The sequence below is a fragment of the Salvia miltiorrhiza genome, chromosome 8 (genome assembly GCF_028751815.1).
Source record: "Salvia miltiorrhiza cultivar Shanhuang (shh) chromosome 8, IMPLAD_Smil_shh, whole genome shotgun sequence".
NCBI lineage: Eukaryota > Viridiplantae > Streptophyta > Magnoliopsida > Lamiales > Lamiaceae > Salvia > Salvia miltiorrhiza.
Window position 1 is genome coordinate 3808793 of NC_080394.1, and position 23208 is coordinate 3832000.

General features: G+C 34.3%; 3 protein-coding genes and 1 long non-coding RNA gene across 11 annotated transcripts; 3 read left to right on the forward strand and 1 right to left on the reverse strand.

Annotated features, from left to right (window-relative positions):
* Positions 1-1707: 1707 nt before the first annotated feature.
* Positions 1708-5899, forward strand: LOC131000112 (protein SOSEKI 3-like). 3 transcript variants are annotated; one of them, XM_057925880.1, is made up of 7 exons: positions 1708-1990; positions 2379-2715; positions 2804-2873; positions 2992-3107; positions 3501-4380; positions 5158-5458; positions 5567-5899. In XM_057925880.1, the coding sequence occupies exons 2-7, from the start codon at positions 2496-2498 to the stop codon at positions 5633-5635; spliced, it is 1656 nt and encodes a 551-aa protein (XP_057781863.1). In that variant the 5' UTR covers positions 1708-1990; positions 2379-2495; the 3' UTR covers positions 5636-5899. The 3 variants fall into 3 exon arrangements, with proteins under 3 accessions (XP_057781863.1, XP_057781862.1, XP_057781864.1); XM_057925879.1 differs by having other exon boundaries at positions 2438-2715; XM_057925881.1 differs by lacking the exon at positions 1708-1990 and having other exon boundaries at positions 2009-2715; positions 5161-5458.
* Positions 5900-8444: 2545 nt separating this feature from the next.
* Positions 8445-11190, forward strand: LOC131000114 (transcription factor FER-LIKE IRON DEFICIENCY-INDUCED TRANSCRIPTION FACTOR-like). 2 transcript variants are annotated; one of them, XM_057925883.1, is made up of 5 exons: positions 8445-9095; positions 9347-9529; positions 9598-9771; positions 10123-10230; positions 10924-11190. In XM_057925883.1, exons 1-4 carry the CDS (start codon positions 8649-8651, stop codon positions 10228-10230), a joined length of 912 nt encoding a protein of 303 aa, XP_057781866.1. In that variant the 5' UTR covers positions 8445-8648; the 3' UTR covers positions 10924-11190. The 2 variants fall into 2 exon arrangements, with proteins under 2 accessions (XP_057781866.1, XP_057781865.1); XM_057925882.1 differs by lacking the exon at positions 10924-11190 and having other exon boundaries at positions 10123-10422.
* A 3277-nt stretch (positions 11191-14467) lies between these two features.
* On the reverse strand, positions 14468-16783 carry LOC131000115 (aquaporin TIP1-1-like). Its single transcript, XM_057925885.1, has 2 exons — positions 16079-16783; positions 14468-15112 (listed from the first exon to the last, which is right to left on the reverse strand). Exons 1-2 carry the CDS (start codon positions 16487-16489, stop codon positions 14726-14728), a joined length of 798 nt encoding a protein of 265 aa, XP_057781868.1. The 5' UTR covers positions 16490-16783; the 3' UTR covers positions 14468-14725.
* A 3249-nt stretch (positions 16784-20032) lies between these two features.
* Positions 20033-22989, forward strand: LOC131000116 (uncharacterized). Of its 5 annotated transcripts, XR_009093662.1 has the most exons (7): positions 20034-20459; positions 20931-21058; positions 21158-21259; positions 21338-21880; positions 22057-22129; positions 22356-22473; positions 22752-22989. It is a non-coding gene; the product is annotated as an uncharacterized LOC131000116 (long non-coding RNA). The 5 variants fall into 5 exon arrangements; XR_009093664.1 differs by having other exon boundaries at positions 20033-20459; positions 20931-21259; positions 22759-22989; XR_009093663.1 differs by having other exon boundaries at positions 20033-20459; positions 20931-21259; positions 22356-22423.
* Positions 22990-23208: the final 219 nt, after the last annotated feature.

Here is a 23208-nt window from a genome sequence, read left to right on the forward strand (position 1 = left end):
ACCTGCCTAAATTTTTTTATACATCTAAACAAACGAAATGTAAAATGGTAAATATAACTTATCCCTCCCTTATACCTCAAAGCAAACACACTCTTAATATTATTTGCTACTAATATTTAGTATGGTCAGTCTAGATAACATTTATGATTAAATCACATGGGGTGTCATAAATGTCCTAGGCAAATGACCAACAAGCTTATAAAATCTAAATGGATAGCAAATAAAATATTCGAATGTATTCAGAGTAAGATACAATTTAAGTGCTAATTATTTGAAAGAAATATCTCTTTAAGGGGTGTTTATTTTTAAGAATTAGTATTAATATATAAAAATAGTAAGGCTAATTCTTTATTTACTTAGATGAATTGGAACTTTGAGATATCTCAAGGTCCTTAATTATTTATATCAATTAAGCTAGTTAATTTGGATTAATTCATTTTCAATTGAAATAGTGAAATTGCTATTCAGAAAAAAAATTATATTTAAGCATATGTACGCGATATCATTAACTTTTTAGTTATGTAACCATAAATATTTTATGTTGGTTAACTACATCGACTTACATTATAAATAGTGATCATTTAATGCTATCTACGATTTCCTTCTTTTCGTTTATTTAATTTCTATTTTTCCTTTTCTTTTTTTGAGAAGGAAGGTAACAATTCATTAATCAAAATCGGAAACAACAATATCTGCAAGTCAGGCAAGAAAGTCCGACTTCTAGATCATTACATCATAAAACATTAAAAACAAACTTAGCGAGCTCATAAGCCGCTCTATTAACCCTCTCACCGAACATGAAAGAAATCTAAAATCATAGTATTGCTAGCATGATTGAAAGCATCCCACAAATCATCACACAGCGAATTCGAACCATGGTGAGTCTCGTGCAGAGTGTGAATAGCAAGAAGGGAGTCAAAATACAAAACCACCGGACCATAATCATGCTGTAAGCAAAAATCCACAGCAATCGGACAATGTATATATATTTTCAATCAAAAAAGAATTGACAATATATATTTTTTTTCTAATAATATATGGAGCCACACCAAGTGAAATGTAATTGCACTGTCCTCCCAGAGTCTCAGTTACTATGTGCTACTAAAATTTGAATTAATTATAACTGGAAATTTTATCATTCAATTAATTTTTCAGCAGCTTAAATTTAAATATACACACATGTACGTTGCAATTGCCGCATTTTATGGATCTTGTAGAGAACATTCTAACTGGACCACGTCAAGCCTACTCGTGCCATGGAAAAAACGTTACTATATAAACTATCTCATCATTCAAAATGAAATAATTTTATAGTTGCAATTAGTAAAACAATACTGTGATGTGTTTATTTTAATCAAAATTTTCAGATCACGACACTATTCGTATGCGAAGAATATAAATGTCACGATGTATAAGATTAAATAAATTAGGGATGAGAATGAGGCTCCTCCTTTTTTATTTTGAGGAATGACTATTGACTAATGAGGCATTGAGGCCCATCCTTTATTTAAGGTCAATTTAGTCAAACAATATATACATTTATTTTTTAGAATCATGTATTGGAGAGGTCGCACCATGCTGCCAAATAACTAATCTTAATTAGGATTTAATTAAATTTTGTAATGAATTAATGGAAATTAATTGTGATTTAATAAATCTAATTATAGACTGTATTGAATCATTTTGATATTCTCGTCAGATGTTATTGAATTTCATGTCAACATGAAAAGGGTAGTAAAGAGCTCCTCCTCCTCACTCCTCGCTCCATCATCAACAACAACAACAACAAACCTCTGAATTTCTCTAACCTCAGGCATAACGCCAAATCAACTCCCACCTCCATCTCCACGCATCAGTCCCTTTCTGCAATCGTTGTCTCTCTAGTGTCTAGTCACACTTCACCCTCTAGCAAGCTCTGTCGCCAACACACAGTGGCCACACTGCTGCATTTAATGTGGGCCTCCTCTTTTGTTTTTCAGTTTACCTTCAGGTTGGCGCTCTTCGCCTATTTTTGCTTTCAAAATTTTCAGCTTGATATCCTCTCTTCTTCTTCTTGCCTTTAATTTTTGGGTGGTATTTCGTATTTATTGTGCCAATCTGCAAATGGGTTGGCTCGGGTTTGTCACTCTCTAACTCCCTTTGGTCGAAAATTATTGTTAGGCTCACGTGGTTTGTTTTCTTGCGAGATTATTGTTTTTTTGGACGTTTTCAAGGTTTTGGAGCTATTGTGGTTTATGTCTAGATCTGTTGAACTTCAAATATTTGCTGATGCTGTGTAAAGAATCAATTTTTTGGGGGGTTAGATTTCGCATTTTGGTATTTGGGGGTGTTGGGGATGTGATGATAAGCTGAGATTCTTGAATTTCGACCCTCTTCAGCTGCTTCATTTGAAGGAAAACTTACAAGGGTGCTGGGTTTTCTTTCTGTTGAACATCAGTGATTAATAATTGAGGAGAGTCAATTCCAATTTTCAACTGCCGTTTCGTGCAACAAAAATGGAGAGAACGAAGAAATTTAGGCAAGTCAGCCCAGAACGGGCCAAAGTGTGGAAAGAAAAATCGCCCAAGTATCATTACAATCACCACTACGATCAGCAGCCGCCGCAGCACAACCAGAAGGTGCCGGTAGTTTACTATCTATCTCGAAATCGACAACTCGAGCATCCCCATTTCATGGAGGTCCCCCTGTCCTCTCCTGATGGCCTTTACTTGAGAGGTAACTTTGCTACAATGTGGTTGAACAGAAATGATTATTTGGTGAGTATTGTGTTCTGAATTTTGTCAGTTGTGTTTGTTTTGTGAAGATGTGATTGAGAGGCTTAATGCGTTGAGAGGCCGAGGCATGGCTTCGATTTACTCCTGGTCCTGCAAGAGGTGAAAATGGTTTATGCAGTTTCTTTTGATATATCCTTGTAAATTGTAATTTGAATGCAGCTTCTCTTTGGCTGTGCGAATATGTGGTACGTGTTTTGAGGGTGATTTGTTGATGTAGGAGTTACAAGAACGGATATGTATGGCATGATCTTTGTGACGATGATTTGATTCTTCCTGCTCATGGGAATGAGTATATCCTCAAGGGTTCAGAGCTCTTTGAAGATTCCAATTCTGGTAAAATAAGTATCTTTTTCAGTGGTTTATATATCCTGCAATTTGTGTGCAAACTAAGGTTCTGAGTGAATTTCTTTGGGCAGACTTGTTTAGTCATGTTTCATGATTTCCTAAAAGAAAGAGCTGAAAAGGTTGTATGTTTGGTGTTCTGGTAGGAAATTTTCTTTATGTCTGCGCCAAACCATGCATGTGTCTCTTTCATTGTTGTAATAATCTTCACTCTCACCTGTGATTGATCTGCAAAAGCCTGTTTAAGGGTCCTTTTTCGGAGCTTCTTCGTTCATTCTGGATGAAGTGAAAAGCGTTTGCTGTTTTCTTGAGATGGAGTTGATGCAATTATTTCCTAATTTCATGCGTAGTCTGACTTCCTAGTGATTGATGCTTGATTTGTAGGTAACTTTAGTCCCGCTGAGACTGTCATATTACACAATCAGAAGGCACTTCCAGAACCACCATCTTCAAGAAGCCAAGAGGAGTCGTCATCTTCGTCTAGCTTGAACGACAGGACTACAAAAACTTCTCAGGAGGATGAATTATCTCCTCCGGATCAGCGTCCTTGCTCCTCATCCGTGTCTCCTGAGTGCAGCACTGAGAAGAATTCATCGTGGAACGGCTCTTTGAGCCTGACCGAGTATAAAATCTACAAGAGTGATGGTCTTGCTGATGCTTCCACTCAAACCGAGGACAATGCCAACAGAGGTGCTAGAGCCCGAGATACTTGTATGAGAGGCGTGTCGACTGATGATGGATTAGCGGAGCCTGAAAGTAGTGGTCCTCGTCCTAGCCAAGCTCCTCGCGTGAAAGCCACTCCAGAGATTTGCCGAGACTTTGTTTCACCACCTCCTTCTACATCCAGCGCTTCTTCAACAAGTGGCAGGACCGATACCTTGGAATCTCTCATTAGAGCTGATGCTAGGAAGCTCAACAGCTTTAGGATACTTGAAGAAGAGGAATTCCGAGTGCCATCCCATTCTAAACTAAAGGCTTCGAATATGATAATGCAACTGATATCTTGTGGTTCAATATCTGTCAAAGATCATAGCTTTGGCCTTATCCCGACCTACAAGCCAAGGTTCTCACACTCCAAATTTCCTTCCCCGTTGTTCTCAACATCATTAATGTTGGGAGAGCTTGATTGCCTGGCAGAGAATCCTCGTCTTATGGGCATGACTTTGGAGGACAAAGAGTACTTCAGTGGGAGTTTGTTAGAAAGGAATATGATGAAGGAAGGGGCACCCAGTTTAAAAAGATCATCTTCGTTTAATGCTGACCGGTAAGTCCTCTTTACCTCAGTCAATGTTCTGTCCATTTTTCTAAAGCAGTTAGCATTCTGCGAGTTCAAGTCTTAGCGGTTTCACAATGTACGTCTATGTCTCCATCTTCACTAAATTTTGCGGAGCTATGAGTTGAACCAATCCTAGATCTCTTCTACCATATCTTACCTCCCTAGCTTGTGGATATACTCCAAACACATTCCATAATCTTGATTTTTCATCATCTAGATGTAGGACTATTTGTGTATCATGATTTAAGATATAAGATCATTGAGTAGCCTTTCTTGTCTGGGATTCTTTATCTCTTAGTAATAGTTTTTGACAATTTAAATATTTTAATTCCTATATAAAAAAAGACCCATAGAAAGAAAAAGAAAGGAAGAGTCAAGATCCTTGATAACATTCTGCTTGAGATCCTTGATAACGTTCTGCTTGAGATCGCTTAAAGCTCTAGATTAGGTCTTCTCAAACAAAACAAAACAAAAAAAGCTCTAGATTTGGTGTTGCAACCACACATATCTCTATTTTTTGGTTTCTGCTGGTTATATTGTAGTGCTTGATATTGAACTGGTAAATAGTTAATATAGTATTGGGCAAGGATTAAGATTTCTTTTGTTGTCTATTTTGACTGCTATCAAACAGAATGGAATCATATATATTTGAAGTCAAATTTCGTGGCCTCTTTCTTGATTTGTTGGTTTTGCAAAGTAGGCAATATCTGCTGATTATAAATTCTTTCTGTTTCTCTTCATACTGAAACACTAAAATCCTTTCAGAAGCACCGAGCAACTTAATTCTACGGAAGACAAAGAAGAGGGAGGTTCCACACGCACCAAGTGCATCCCGAGATCAATTAAAGTCGCCCTAAGCAAGCAGTCGAGATGTGAATCAATGCGGTCCCCTGTTTCTGAGGAACCAAGAATCTCATCCGACAGAGTTGGGAGTTCACGAACATCCACACCTGCCTCATCCATTGGTGGGAGCAAGAGAACTACTGAGCCACTCTCAGGGAAAAATTTATCAAACAAACTAGATTCTTCCAGAAATCTTAACGACAACGTGATCCAAATCGAAGAAAGTTAAATGCCAGCCCCTTTTAGTTTTTACTACATATAATTCAATTTCAAGTTCACACTGCTTGTCCTCTTCATGTAGGTTGAAATATTCTTTTCGATTTTGTCCAACAGGCTTACTTCAGGAGCTCGGGTTATAATTCAGTCGAAAGTATGTTCAGACAGCGAGGGTAGCTCATAGTGGACGCGTACGAGACTAAGGAGATGGAATCATGGAAGAATTGACATACTATTCTGAATGAATTGTTCATGTCAATGGAGCAATGGTTGAAGCCTTTTGAGGTGACTCTTCATCTCATGCATATGCAATTTTGTTTTCCTTGAAATGTTTTCTAGTGAATTAATTATGCTGACTTTAGTGAGAACCCCCAGATTTACACTAGGATGGTGAGAGAAAATTTACCTTGCATTGTTAAGTTTATTATTCAAGTATTTTTGTTCTATTTTTCGAGGCGTAAATTTGGAGATCAGCATCGTAGTTATTACATAACCTTGAGAAGGCCGTGATACTCGAGAATTTTGTCCAAATAGCATTATTGTTAAAATAAATTAAAAGAAAAATGGTACAGAAGTTGTTGAACTATCGAAATCAAGAATATTTCAAAAGTTGGGAGTTTTGACTTGCTCCAAGAAGCATTGGATTCTGATGCTTCCTATCTGTGGAGCTGACCAAACCTTGGAGCTTCATCAAAGTCAAAATACCCTTTTTAATCTGTCTTTTACATATGTGGTGGGAATGCTAAAAAAAACAAGAAAATTAACAAAATCTTGATTTTCTAACATTTTAATATTCGACCATAGCATAATGCTCAGTTAACCTTTTTTTGAAGTCATAGCAATTGTATAAAATGAAAGGTTGATATCCGACAATATGCATAGGATGCTGCAATTCATTTTATTTAAAGAAATTTTCGAATTACTATATATTTTGAGCTTTAATGAGTAAGCATACTATTTGCATTTTCTGTATGTACCTTTTGGTTGTTAAAAAGTTGGACAAGTGCATTGAAAAGGGGGGATATGTTTAGTCAAAAGTTTAAAAAGTTAAAAGTTTGTGGCGGGATTCATAATTTTTAAAATTTTAAGTTTTGGACGAACAAGGGCATTTTAGTAAAAAGGTTGTGTCTAGTCACGTGAGTCAATTATTCAGTGTGACAAAAAAAATTAATAGTGGCTCTCAAAAGTCAATTTTATTTGATTTACACTGTTTCAAACATTGGATCTTATTGTTTCTATCTCTATCTCAATTATGAAGGATCTTCATCTCATTTGCACGCGTGAAGAGTTATGCAATGGAGTTTGTACAATGTTCTATATTTTTTTTTGTTACATGAAATTTACAAATAACTTAAATTTCTAATACTCCATCTGTCTCGCAAAGCTTGAGCAGTAATATTTCTTTTCGAGTTGTCCCGCGAAGTTTGAGCACTTTTTTTATGTGGCAAAAGTTTCTTTCACTTTTTCACCTACTACACTTAACACACAAGGTATTAACTCCTTAAAATATGTGCCGAAAAGAAATTGCTCAAGTTTCGCGGGACGAAGGAAGTATCTTCCAACAATCCAGTTGTGCTTTAGACAAAAATCGTTCCTATAGGATATGGACGTGTGTATCAATATGTTTGTGTATTTCTTGAACAGTAAGCTATTTTTCCCCTAAAGAGGGGGAAAACAAAAAGAACTTGGGTAAAATTAGAATATAGTTTCTTTTTTCTCATTACATATAATATCTTTTTTTTGGATAAATTAAAAGTATTAAATAAAGAAATTTAAAGACCGCGAAAAAGGGGACTCGAACCTGAGACCTTTGGCCTCAGACATTAATCCCTTACCGCTTGGCCAACACACGCACGCTCTTTTTTCTCATTACATCAAACTTGGGTAAAAAGGAATATCAAAAATTATTTGATGTGAAAACCAACATGTCTTTTTTTATTTGATTTAATAAATAAAACCGTGAAATACATTTGGGACTTTATTCTATTTTATTTTGTTTTGTTTTATTTTACTAGGCACTTTTAAGTAGCAAGGTTATTAGAGCAAAAACGTACAATTAAGCCCATATGAGAATTCAATTATGGGCCTGAAAAGTTGGGCATGTTTAATACTGGATCAACAAATAGATATGTAGGTTCCCACATCTATACATGTTACCTTTTGATCCAAAAATATGCGACTATATATTATACAAGGATTTATTAGCTTCTCAATTATGAAGTTGTTACCTAGGTCCCAATCACGGGTGAGAATTAAAAATAATTTTGGGATTAGATTAATTTAGATGATTTATCCAACCATTACTACAACAAAATGTCAATTTTGTTAATGACATAATTTTCGAAGTATTGTGACATTTACAAATAACATTAAATAATACCGTGACATCTTCAAATGGGTAGTTATCATCTGTGAATAAAAATAAAATTATAAAAATATATATGTCATAAAATTTAGTGACATTTGAAAATGTAGCTAATTTTGTGACATGTAAATGTGTAAATATTTTATGACAGCGAAAGTGTAAATTTTTTATGACTGTATATTTAGATTGTAGACAATTTTGTAACAGTGAATGTAATTTAGATTGAAAATTCGTAACTTGGAAGCAACCAACGTTAAAATATAAAAATGTCTGTTAATACTTGAATTTGATCCGAACTTTAATACTCATGTTTGCGAATAAGATTTGTATATGTTATGGTATAATTAGAACTTCCCCAACAAACATTTCACTAGTAAAACAATGATGTCAACCGATCATTAAATTAATCTCAATTAGAATATTTAAAATGCTTATGTTACATTTTATGATGAATTGTTTTTGTTTTTATTTTAGTATTATAAAATATTATTTCAATTTATCATGATACATCAATATTCCTCACTATACATTCCCTCAAAAAAAAAATCCTCACTATACACACAATGGATATAGGAAATAAATAAATACACATTTGACCAAGAATCAAAATAATATTTTGTTTGCGGTCGGGCTGTTTGAGCTATGCTTATTACGTGATCCAGTACAACTGGAGATGTCTGAATCCAAGCAACGTTTGTAATAAACAATTCAATGTCAAATGCATATATATTACATAAATTAATGGAGCATTCATTATCTCTTCAAATTTGTCAACTCTCAACTCTTTAAATCTTGATCCCAAAACCACAAAAAATCAATTAATAATCACAAAATGGAAGAGAGGTGTGGAGAAGAAACAATCCCAATCCCAATCCCAATCCCAATCCAGGAACAATATGCAAATCCCGATTTCGAGATGGCATATTTCAACGAAAATTTAGATCACTTTCTTGATCTATTCTGCAAAGAGAATGCAGCCGATGATCCTATTCTCAACGAAATATACGACTTCGACACCCTAAACGACGACGTTGCATTGACGAGTAGTCCTCTTCCAGACTTTCATAGCAGCATGCCTAACCACCTTCAAAACGACGACGTACAGGATGAGGATGAGGTCGAGGACGAGGACGAGGACGAGGATGAGTCCTCGGCAACCACATCGGAGAAGACAAAAAAGAGCGACAGATCCACCACTTTGATGTCGGAGAGACGCCGCCGCCGCCGGATGAAAGAAAAGCTCTACACTTTGCGCTCCTTGGTTCCTAATATTACTAAGGTTTAATTTCCTTCCAAAATTTCTCATTTTTATCTCTTTCATCATATAAAAGATAATTAAGGATTAATTTATAGTGAGAATAACGAATAAATCAGTACAAGTATTGAAGCTGCTTGTAATGCATGAATAGCCGCAATTCAATTAATTGGTGAAATTTCCGCCCCCTCTAAGATTCAAACCTATATAAATTGACTTATTCATATCAATTCTCATTCTCGTTGGAACCATTCCCTTAATTTATTATGGTGCAGATGGATAAAGCTTCTATAGTTGGAGATGCAGTTCTGTATGTGCAGGAATTGCAAAAGCAGGCTAAGAAGCTAAGATCGGAGATCGCCGGCCTCGACTCATCATTCACACGACTCAACAACAGTAAATCAAAATTCAAGAAAACAAATGCTTCCCCTACTCCCACAATCAAGAAAATTTTCAAGGTATATATATTAATTAAAATTTCTTAAATTAGTGCAGCAACTCATACATGGTGAATTAATTATCGCAGATGGATGTATTTCAAGTTGAAGAAAGAGGTTTTTACGTGCGAATAGTCTCCAATAGAGAAAGAGGAGTTGCCGGATTTCTCTACAAAGCGCTTGATTCCCTCAAAAGATTCCAGATTAGGAGCTCTAATCTGGTTTCTGATGCTGAAAATTATGTGCTGACGTTCACTTTGCATGTAAGTGTCCTTAATAACTGCATGATGAACTGATGAAATAAAATACGAGACGACAATAATATTGAGATGTAATGTACTTCCTCCGTCCCACGAATCTTGACACGTTTTCTTTTTTGGGTCGTTCCACGAATCTTGACATATTTCCAAATAAGGTAATACAGTAATAATTACCTTCTTTCTCCTACTTTATCATTTTTATTACTTTCTCCCTCCTACTTTATCACTTTTATACTCTATTAACTACACTAATCTGCAACTCTTTAATTCTCGTGCCGAAACCAAACGTGTCAAGATTCGTGGGACGGAGGGAATAACATTTATGAATGATTAATTGAAGAAAATTTGATGCAGGTCGTTGAAGAAGAGGTGGAGACGGACGTCGTGCCAAGTCTGAAGATGTGTATTGGAAGGGCTTTTGTTGGTCAAGGATTTGATTTTCAAACAACCTCATCTGCTTAAGTAAATCAAATTTACATATTTTTTGATTAATTAGGTGTTATTGATTTCAAGTTTTTGCATGAGATTTTTTTTTTTTTTTTTTGGTTCTTCCTTAATCAATATTTCAGTTACAGTTGTTTAATTTGTTCGATTCTGTTAAGTTTCTTTGACTTTTGGTTGTACCTATAAATTAAATTTCTTTGACTTTTGGTTCTGATTCGCACACAATTAATAACATTTCGCACTTATATCTAAACAATAATATAAGTATTACCGGGTGCAGGTCTATTAGTAAAGTAAACGTATATTAATATATAGATAGATATAAAAATGAGTTTCTATAGTAACAGTTTAATTGTAATTTAATACGAAAAAAAAGTCTACATATTAAACAGATATAATTAATCTGCATGATGAACATATACATATGTTTGAACACAAATATACATATATATGAAATTGATTGCTCTAGATTAATTTTTTCTTTAATTTATTTAGATTGTTTCCTTATAGGTTCATAATTCAAAAGTATAGAATGAGACAATAATATTAGAGACATGCATGTTTCTGTTTTAGTGTATGCTGATTTTTGATTGTATGCATATTTCCGTTTAATAGTATGCATATTTATGTTTTACTATATATACTACTACTACTTCTTCTTCTTCGATTTTCGGTGAACTCTAACCATTTTCTTTTTGGAGTGTGATGTAGAAAGAGAGAGATGCATTTAAGATAAATGGGGTATTTGAAAGAGATAAAGGGAGGAGACGGGACAATGGTGGCGGTGCGAGGAGAAGGAGAAGAAGAAGAAGATGCATGAAGATTAAGGAAATTAATTAGAGGAAATTGTACAATATTCTATCCTTTGATGATTTAAAAAATAAATAAAAATAAAAAATGAGCTGACACAATTTAAAGAGTCCATATGTACATAATGTGTGGTCAAATTTAAGTTATACTCCTTCAGTAAGAGAGTACATGATTATTGATAACACATGTTTTAATAAATGTTAGGTGAATATATTGAGTGGAAAAATAAATCTATTTTATTATAAAGTAAGGGTAAGAAATAAGAAGTTGATGGTAGAATTATGTTCAAAATTAACAAATAGTACATATTTTTATAGAACGTCCCAAAAAAAAGTGCACACTCGTATGATAATTTTCTCTTTCCCTCGATCAAACCTAACCATCTAATTTCAAACCTACTAGTAAGAATAATCTTCGCACAAAGAAGCCCATATTGTTTTGGGCCCCTTATGGGCTTTTATGATTTATTCCTGAGTCTTTCTATGTAGAAAAGGGAAATCCCAAATATCATTCACATCCTTCCGATTTCAGTAAATTATTTAGTATTTGTTTCAAATATTGCCAAAAAAAAAGTTTAGTATGACTTTAATTTTCACAAAATTTATATAATAAATTTGTGTCATATTATTACCGATTATACAATTTATGTTTTCACCAAGTTTGTAAATATTTGCATTTTTAACCGAAAAAATTATTTAATCAAATACATTATGTCACTCAAAAGTCCCTGACATATACAAAAAAACCTGTGCACATAGGATTGACACAAAGTAAAATCCTGCAATCTCTTGCAGATAAATTATTTTTTAAAGATAAAATAATTGCATTAAACGAAACTTATCATTCTATCAACTAAACTGAAAAAATGAAAAAAGAAAATAAAAATCAAAGGGAGGTTTAAAAACAAAGGTTTTGAACTATCCATCAATACTCAAACTCAAGTCAAAAAAATCAAAGGAGATGGGATATCCACCAATTTATAACCAAGACAAATAAATATTGGGACAAAGTTGGATTTTTCCAACCTTATCTATCAAAATAAACAAATTGTATATTTTGTCGCAATCAATTTCTGATCCAAGAAATCTTACTAGAGTCTACATGGAATCTGCACAAATCAATATGCCCCATATGGCACCCAACCTTTTTTATCTGATCACGTTCGATTCTTTACTTTCTCACGTTCGATGCTTTTTGTTTAAAAATTTATTTTACAATATACTAAAGTGTATCATTTAAAAAAATTAAACTAAAATAACATTTAAAAGAATTTAAACCCCAAATCCGGCCACCCTTCATATATTATATGCGCAATTATTCTAATTAATATATAAGGAAAAATATTATACTTTGTCATATACTGTTTGCTCGTTCATTTTTTCAATAATATTATGCATTTTGCGCTTTTGTAAATTAGTATACAATGTTTAAATATTACTCCATCCGTCCCACGAATTTTGACATGTTTTCTTTTTTGGATCGTCCCACGAATCTTGACACATTTTCAAATAAGGTAATAATTATTACATTCTCTCTCATATTTTATCACTTTTATTACCCTCTCTCTCATATTTTATCACTTTTATATACTTTATTAACTACACACTTAAAATATTAATCTACAACTCCTTAATTTATGTGCCGAAATCAAACGTGTCAAGATTCGTAGGACGAAGGGAGTAGTATTAAATAATATTACAATTTTCAAATTTGAGCGTTGGAAAATGAACATAGCACGGGCACCGCCCGAGATACGATAAATATATTTCCACGTTAAATTTGACTTGGAATAAGATTTTTTTTTAATATTGAAATTTGAGTCTTATAAATTACTCCCTCCGTCCACGAAATAACTTTCTAAGAGGGAGTGACACGAATTTAAAGAAAAAATATTACTGAGTGTATTGAAAGTGGATAAAAGGTAGTTGAGTGTATTGAGAGTGGTGAAAATGTGTTATAATTAATATTGGGAGTTGTGAAAAGTGAAAAATTAGAGGGTTATAAATGGTGGGGTATAGTCCAAAAATAGATAGAAAATTCTTTTGTGGACGTTACAAAAAGAAAATATAGGAAGTTCTTCCGACGGAGGGAGTATAACACTATAAAATCTAAAAAAATCCTTTATCGTCTTTTTTTCAAATGACGCGTGTAGGTTAATTGGGATTAATGGTTCATTAAGAAAATATTTTCTGTCACTTCAAAAAAAAAAAAAAATCTGTCAAAATTTAAAGAGCAGCAAACTATCAAATTATCCAGAACAACGTATGAAGATAAGCTCACTTTGGTGAAGTCGTCGGTTCTGATCCGATAAGCCAACAATTTAATTTATCAAAAAATAATAAAGCTTGCAAGGGCACGTGTTATCGGGTCACATAAACAGACAAACAGAGCAGGTCCCAATTCAATATATAAATGCTAAATAAAAAAATTAACCCACACGTCACAATTGTATGATTGATCGCGCACTGTTATCACTATTTAAGTTGTTTGCTATATATAGTAGTGAATAGTGATCGATCTAATTATTTAATCACATTTTTAAATAATTAGTTTTTTTTATATATTATTATTATTTTTTAAATTTAATTATGTTTATTTTTATGATTTATTAATGACTATTTCAATTAGCCAACCATTCAATCGTAACATCACTTATTATTATTTGTAATATAACTATAATTAAAAATACTATAAATTATAGTAAAAATGCGTAAAACTCAAAAATTACAAATTAAGTATTAAAAAGTATAACAAAAGTTTGATTGGGTTCATAAGAAAAGAGAAAAAGATAAAGAGTTTCTAAAAGTAAAAAATGGATGATATATGTAGAGAAAATAAAATAATTATGTTGTATATATTTATATCAATATTAGTGTCTATTTATAGAAAATAAACAAATAAAAAATTTGATGATTTTTTTTAAATATATATAATATACGAAAGATATTAAACATCCATCTTAATATTAAAAATAAACTTAAAACGGGTCGATACTCAAGTGACAAATGATATAAACTTAGAGGCCCGCTTTTGTGGTCAGGTACGATTTGTGAGCAGTCCTGGGTAGACTCTTTGGTGATTTTTTTTTTTAAATTAATGATGTGGCGATCGATAAAGATCACTACTACATTAAGTCTTAAAATTACAAATTTACAGGTGTATTACAATACGAAAAATACAAAAAATCGAATCGAAAAGTCTTATCTTCAAGACGAGATACATCTTAATAGTACGTATGGCTTTAGTGTGTCTTCCTTAAAAATAAAACAACTTCTAGATAAGAATACGGCAAACCAACGACTGAAACGAGGCAAGAGAAGAGCTTCGATTAGTAAAGTGAAAATATGTGGAAAATTCTAACACATATTGAATGTGTTGTCCTACATATATACATACAAACTATATAGTCCACCCATGGCGGAGCTTGCACGTTTTAATACGTGTATGCATAATTGATGTGCATTATTACAATAAATTTCCAAATGTCACATACTTGATGTGGATTATTACAATCAACTATGGCCATAACAAAACGTCGTCCCTTAAATAAAAAAAAGCAGTAATTCGTAATTGTAATCGAAAATTGTAAACAAACATATAACAAAAAAGCCGTGCAAACACAAGGCGACACATTTCCACATGGAGTAATTCAAAACACGACAGTTACAATATACCAAACACAATTCACATGGAGAAAGCAACATCAGTGGACTCCGTGATGATCGCCGCCGGGCAACCGCTCGTGGCCGGAGTGGTTGATGAAGAAGGCTTCGTAGACGATTCCGGCGATGGCGGCGCCGATGAGCGGCCCGGCCCAGAAAACCCAGTGGTTGGTCCAGGTGAAGCTGACGAGAGCCGGCCCGAAGGACACGGCGGGGTTCATGGAGGCGCCGGTGAAGGCGCCGCCGGCGAGAATGTTGGCCGCCACGATGAAACCAATCGCGATGGGAGCGATGGTCCCCAGTTGGCCCTTCTTGGGGTCGACGGCGGTGGCGTACACGGTGTAAACCAGCCCGAAAGTCATCACGATCTCGAAGACTAAGCCGGCCCACACCGACACTCCGGCCGACACGGTGAACGGCGGCGTTTCCTGCGTTTATCGAAATAATTAGTTTTTCTAGTCTCCTAATTAAGATCTTAATCACATATAAGTAGACTTGATGATGACTTAAAATTAAAATATTCGTATATCAATTTCATAAATGCTAGTTAGAGCTTGTTAATGTAGAAGTACTACTCTAAAAAAAATTGTTCTACTCTATGCTATAGTTAAATACTAGCAAGATAAAAGTGTTAAGACAAAAATGGCCTTAGATATTGATGATTTTGGTTGATTTTATATGAAAACTCTTGTATATTTATTACACGAGTACGATTGAATCGTAAATGTGTAATATTTTCTTTTAAAAAAATGAATAATTTGACTGCAATCAACCAAAATTCATTCAGCCAACTAGATCATCTAGCCTAGATCTAATCGCCGACTAAAAGGATTTTAAATAATTGTTAATTTAGTCAATTTGAAGATAGAGTACATATATATTTATAAAGGGTTAATTACTTGTAAAATACTAAACTTTCATAAAATTCTAATTTTGCATATAAATTTTAAAATGTAGCGCGATAATTATCGAACTATTGATTTAAAATGATTTTGCTATCAATCGAGATTTAAACAAAGTATGTGGTGACACATCGCAATCACTAACTATTCGAAAATATGCAAAATTAGATTATTCGTCTAGCCTGATAGTAAGTTTGGTCGGACTCTCAATTGGTAGCAAAATCAAATTCAATCAATAATTCGATAATTACGACACTAATTTTTAAACTTTGTATGCGAAATCAGAATTTTATGAAAGTTAAGTAATTATCAAGCTAATTTTTAAAAAAATTAAATTACTTTTTAAAGGTTATAATCAAAATTATGGTGAAAGTTTAGCATTTTTTACAGCAATTACCTCATTCATCAAAGTGGATAATGTTCACATAAATTTAATGAACATGGGCAATTTTATTTTTTCCACAAGAGAAAAACTAATATAAAAAGATATACCAGTCCACCAGTAGTGAAAGAGAGGAGGAAGCAAGCAGCAACAGAGCCAAGCAGCTGCGCGATGATGTAGAGCAGACCTCGGAAGAGAGTGATATTCCCGCCCACAAACAACCCGAAAGTGACGGCGGGGTTGACGTGGCCGCCGGAGATGTTGGCGGAGACGGACACCGCCACGAAGAGGGCGAAGCCGTAGGCGATCGCCGCCGCCACGAGGCCCGTGGGAGTGGCGGGAGCAAAGCCAGTTATCTTGTTGTAGGCTATGCTGGAGCCGGAGCCCGCGAAGACGAATATGAGGGTGCTGATGAACTCCGCAATCGCCGCCTTCACGGTGTCCGGCTGCCGGAACTCGTCGCTGTTGCCGACCGCCACGCGGCGGAAGGGGGCGTTGAAGTATTCGTTGTGGCCGGCCATGATGATTCAAAGAGTGTGTGTAGGTGTGAGGAGTGAAGCGGCCACTGGTCTCAGGATTTATATTTGGGAATAGCGCAAGGTTTGACTGGAAATGGTGGTGCCGGTTGCCGGTGTGAATTATTATTATTATTATTAATCGGGAATTACAAATCTATTTACTACTATCAACTCAAATTTGTTTCAAATTCAATTTAAAAAGTGATTTATTATTCATACTAGTGCACCCATCCGTGCGATGCACGACGAACATCGAAATTAAACGATATGTTTAAGTGTGTGTGTGCTGGCCTAGCGGTAGGAGATTAATGCTCAAGATCTTTATCATATTAATGATCTTATAACAAAATTAAATTTAAGAAGCATATTGAATATTTATTACTCCCTCCGTCCATGAAAGAACTTCCTAGGAGGGAGTGGCACAAGTTTTAAGAAAAAATATTGTTGAGTGTATTGAGAGTGAATAAAAGGTAATTGAATGTATTGAAAGTGGTGAAAATGTGTTATAATTAATATTGGGAGTTGTGAAAAGTGAAAAGTAAGAGGATTATAAGTAGGGGTGGAAAATCGGGTTGCGGGTATCGGGTATACCCTCACCCGTCCCGATACCCGCAAAATTCGGGTGGAGGGTCGGGTGCGGGTATCGCATCCTCAAAAATTGCGGGTAGAGGGTACCCTCGGGTATACCCGCGGATACCCGCATTACCCGCAAATAACATTATAAAATTAAAATTAAATAATTTTATTAGATTTTACTTTTAGGAATTAACCCCCAAATCCCCAAAACTCCTCCTAGCCCTAATTTTTCGTCTCTTTCTTATGGATAATTTTATTTATTATTTATTCGTCACAGGTTTTATGGATAATCGATGAAATAGAAATGATATTTTCAAATTTTTTTGTGAAATGTGGGACAAAATACCCTCTCGCGGGACGAAATACCCTCTCGCGGGACGAAATACCCTCCAGCAGGACCAAAAACCCGCAAAATTACAATTAAAAAAAAAAATCGCGGGGTACCCTCATACCCGCAGCGGGTATCCGCTGCGGGTATTCGGAGAAAACTCCTCTTTTATATAGTGAAAAGTTGGTAAGAGAACAAAGAGAAAAAAAAAAGACGAAAAAATGAAGGAGAAAACTCCTCTTTTATATACTCCCTATAGAGTCGTCCAATTTTGTATAATAGTATCATTAATTATCATTTAAACTTATTTGAATTTATAAAATATTTAACATTAAATATAACTTGTTACAAAAATTAAATAATTTCAATAAAAACTCAAATAGTACCAAACCCGAGTAATAATTATTCCTAATGTGAACTGATTAATTTGGAAGGGATATTGTGGGCCGGGTACATATTGTGGGCCGGGTACATTACATATGCGCGGCGGAGAGACACCTACAAAAAGTGAACTTACAGCCAAGGCGGTTGCATGAAAGGTGGTGTAAGGTGATACGTGTATTACTGGATTGGGCCACGTCACCGGCCCACCGATATAACTTACTTTAGTCCACAGCTGGCGGAGTTGTGTATCATCACAATTAAGATGTACGATGACGTCTAGTGAAAATTAAAACTTGATCGTTAATTTAATTTTAATAAATTGTATTTTTAGATTTCTGGAAAAAATTATCCTTTAATAAATGCGGACAAAGGCCAATGAGACCTTGCTCTAGTGGCAAAGTTGAGGCACCCAAAGACTCTCATTTGTAAGAGATATTGGGTTCATGTTTTCTCACTTTATGTGGTGATGTATTATATTATTTGGTGTTGTGGTCCCATACGTATGGCGTTCTCGCCTACGTGCGGTGATGTTTTCCCACCGTTGAGTAGTGTTAAAGTCCCGTCTGCGTGCGGGTTGCATAATTAATTGTATTTAGATAACTCTTGTAACTTTAAAAAAAAAAAATACGGACAAAGCTGTGATTATACTAGTATGAATAAGAAGATATGCATCAGTCCTTCTAATTAGTAGCATCAATCAGTAAAATCTAATACGGATGTGGATATATTATTTGCACCAGTGGTGATGCGCAGTCTCGATAATTAGCTCTCGGCCTTTCGATTGAAAAACCTAGTACGAATAATCACAATTCGTATTAGAATTACTAAGATGTTGCGCGTCACGATTGGTACGAATTTGTACTATATATTTATATTCAATATATAAGTGTACAGAGTTAAAGTAAAGTCATTTAAAGTTTTTTATGTCAAAATGACTAAAAGTTATTGAAATTAAATTGGTGGTCAAAATTTGATTTACATTGATCAAATTTTACAATATTTTGCGCTATTAATATCAACTGAAGTACATGTAACGTTTTTTTTTTTTCAATGTTGTCATAATTGTTTGTAGTGTGAATTAATTTTTTAACATTAATAAAAGTACTTGTATTGACAATAGCCTGTGTAGAAATTCCAAAATCAATATATTTTTTAGAAAGATCAAATTCAGAGTCAGAGAAAGAGAGTCAGGAGAAAGGAAGGAGGCGGCACCGGTCTCGCTGAATTTAGAAGCGGCGGCTGACGTCACCATAAAATTGCGGTGGCGGAATTTGAGAGAGATATATATTTCAATTTTTAGTGTTGGTATATATTTTCGCAAGAAATTAGATTTGCCAATTAATTAGCGCTTAATGTTCCTTATTATATCTCAAAATAGAAATGATTGATCACTTTCATTAACACGATCCGAAAAGGAATACAATGCACTTTTGCTGAGAGGGAGTATTATTTAAGAAATACTATGAGAGAAATAACATAATGCATTGTTTTAATAATCGTAGAATTCACGTTAATTGCTTAATATTTTATAGTGGTTTGTTGATTAGTTTGTTAATTAAAGTTGTGTTATTTTTATTTCATTTTGCTTTCTTAATTAAATTTTAAGTTTGAGTTTGAGTCACATCCCCTAGTTAAATTAAGATCATGAACTATTAGTAATGTACATGTTATTGAAGATAAAACAATTTAAAAAACGCATAGACGTAACTCTTTTTGTGCTTTCAATGTATCTATTATTGAATCAATAGAAAAAGAACAACCATTTATTATATTAAGTGACTAAGTTCTAATCTTAAGCCATTTAAATTATACTTGGACACAAAAACAAGTGTACGAACTGCCTAATTTTTTTTGGCTCGGGGACTATTGCCCTCGAATACCCGTACAAGTATTTACGGGCACTGTAATTCAACGAGTTCAACCCCCCTATAATGAAATCTTGGATCCGCCATACACTTTTAAGAGATGTTATATATGATATTCAGCCTCTTCAAGTAGAATCAGAGACGAAAGTGAAAAGAAAAGAGACAAAAAATCACTACAACAAAATCAGCCTATGGGGATGTTTATATGAGGACTCTTTTATGACAAGAGTCCTATTATGTATTTAATGGGACTCTTGTTTTAAAATCGTCTTATCTAAACTATCAATACAAATTCGTTGTATCAATGCTATACAAAGACTACAACATTTTATTTTAAGCAAAAAATAAATAAAATTCAAAAAACCAAAAAAAAAAAAAAACCAAAAAAATCTCAAATGAAAATCTCTACAGCTTATGTCCCTCCCCCCTTTTCAAGAACAGAAAAACCCCCAAATCCCTATTTCATTCTTATCCCCATTTTCTCTCTCACAAATTTCAACAACGGACAAGATTTGCAGCGACGTTCGCCACCACCGTGACAAATCTCGTTGACCACAACGTCCGCCGTTCACCGACGCGAGGCAGAGCTCCACCTTATTTTCTCTCACTTTGGCTCTCTCATTACTCCCCATCACCTTCTCCGCTGTGTCTCGGCAACAAATGCTATATTGAAAATTTTGGCCGATTAACTGCTAATTCGCAGTTCGATTGCTGCTTCACAAGTGTTAGATTGTTGAAAATAGGATTTATGAAACCGAATGGGGAATTTCAATGGTAATTGTCGAACTTTTTTTTAATGGCGGTCAATTCCTGTGAGGAGGTGAGATTTCAATTTCTTTTTGCACCTGCAATTGTGTTCTACTTCAGATTAAGTTGCATTTTCGTCCTTCTCTTTTCCAAGTTTATTAGCATTAATTTATGCATTTCGATGTTCTGTTCCGATTCAGTTTTCCTGATTTCCGTGTTTGTTTCATATACTAATATCTTCTGGGCTTTTGGTATTCTTGTGTTTGGTTTATGTTGTATGAAACTTGCATATCCGTTGAGTTTGTATTATTGCTATGATGTTGAAGGTGAAACCCTAACTCTTAGGAACTGCATTGCTGAGGTAATTTCTTCAGCTTTGGCCTGGTCGAGTAATTTTGAGCTCTCCTTGCATCTGCTAAAGTTATCTTTTTGTTTTTTGAAGCGATCTGCAACAGTTATCTGTTTACACCATTTGTGGTAGTTCCAACTCATGAAATTTGAGATGATAACGTATATGACGATTTGCATTTCCATTTTGCTACAGGTATAGATGACTGGCAAGAGTTGGAATGTCCTTATTGTGGAGTGGTTGCAATAATACACATCACTTTTAAATATGTTATTATTGTTATGGAAATATGACTAGTCTTTATTAGCAGCGCAACCTTTTTGGTAATGGAAGATTATGTGCACTTAATATATCTATGCATAAATCTGATAAAATTTCTAATCTCATGTTGCTTCATTTATAATATTGCGTATCTATGCCAGTGACATTGAATCAGAATGGATAGCGGAGGATGAGCTTGGTGTATACATCACCATCAGACAGCTTCTTGATGGCACTAGAGAGCTTCGGCATGTCAAATTCAGGTCACCATTTCTCATACAAAGCTCACCATAGATAGATAGCCTTTTCACTTGGTTAATAGCTATGTTGATGTGTTTCAGCCGTGAAAAATTTGGAGAGGTGCATGCCAAGCATTGGTGGGAAACTAACAGGGACAGGATACAAACTCAGTGTCTTTGCTATATTACGGATCATATTAAATCATATCTCCTAACCATGATTATCTGTAGTTTATTATTTATATGTTTAAAGATGGTTTACTTTGGTGAATACACAATGAGTAATGTAGTCAGACCTACTTCATGCCTTAGATAATGATTTTAGAGAATGTATATGTATCATGACTGATATTATTTTAATTTTTGTGCAGCACACTCGGTCAGGGGGCAGTAAGCATCTCAGGGAAGTCTTGTTTTCTATAGCAGTAGCCATTTTGGGACTCCTCTTATTTGCTCTGCTCATTGGTAATATGCAAGTATATATCTAAGCTCCTCTTATTTTACTCTTATATTCTCATGCTGGAGCCGGAAGATGCAACAATATATCTGATTTGATTATTTAAAACTTTCTTGATCTTCATATTTGTCACAAGGTTCCTCTTGTTGATAAGTTTTAGGTTCTTCTTGGTTTCTTTGGGTACTCAGGTACGAGCTTCTTGCAATATTGTACAATACCAGTTGACTCAGCCTCTTGTAGGAATTCAGTTATTTTCTCTCTTGAAGTAGTAGAAATGATAACTCCAAAGATATTGTCTATCGAGTTTCCTGTACTTGTCAATTTCCTCTTGATCTTAATTATAGTTTCATTTTGTTGTGTGCAGCGGTGCTATATATGCATTTTGTAACATCCATCATTCAAGAAATAACAACAGCTCTGGGAATTTACTGCTTCAGGTAACGAATATTGTGGAATGACTAATAGCTTTCTTCATCATTAGAATCTGCCTAGTTACACTGCTTTCATTCTGCTATGTAAAATGACCGTTGAAACCAGCAATGCTTTGGTTTGGATAGGGAAATTCGCTGCATATTTTAGCCTCTCAAATCTATCTTATATAATCTGGAGTCTAAATGTTATGATTCTTTAACATAAATAATGCTCTGTTTCATCGAAATGCAGGATAACTAGAAAAGAAGCTTAAGCTGTGACTGCTGCACGATTTTCGCTGTGCCTGCTTGTATCTTGAGGTATCAACAAATCATTTTGGGACTCTCTCTTATTTGCTTCCAATTTGAAGGTAACAAGCATTGATAAGACTTGGATTAAATTTCCTAGGAATAGCAAAACGTATTTGGATGGACTGAAAATGTTCCTTGATTTTGCTTTCTCGAAAGAAAATGTTCCTTGATTCATATGTTGGTATGCTTGTTCTATTTTAAAATATTGATAGCATTTATTCTTTCTTTGTTTTCCCTTGAAATATATGCTTGCTAAGTTTAACTTTCACTTTTATTCAATTATCTAGTATCCTGTTGTTGGAATAATTCTAATGGGTTTTTCCCTTGCAAATTTTAGGTGAAAGCTAATGACTATTTGGATTGATGAGAAGCTGAATAGCTTTAAAAGTGGAGCCTAGAGGTTCCATTCTAAGACAGTTGGTACCACAGAGAAACCTATTTTAAAATAGTTGATATAATATACACCATGTAATAAATTTTTTACTCATGGTTGAGTTCCTTCACCAGAATATTCCTCGGTGATATTTGAAATTTCAGATTTGAAATAAAGCATTGTTATATTGGGATTGATCTCATATTTGTTGTATTATTGTTACGTAAAATGTCGTGGATATTAGAAAATAATAGTTAATTTAATTATAGCATTATTTTCATATTATAATTGTATTTTGAAAGCCTCCTAGCATCCTAAAATAAGAGAATCCAATCAACCTATAATAGGACGGCAAAAAATGTCCTATTATGCATTTTTTGGTAAACTTTTAATAGGACACTCTTGAGCATCCTAAAATGAA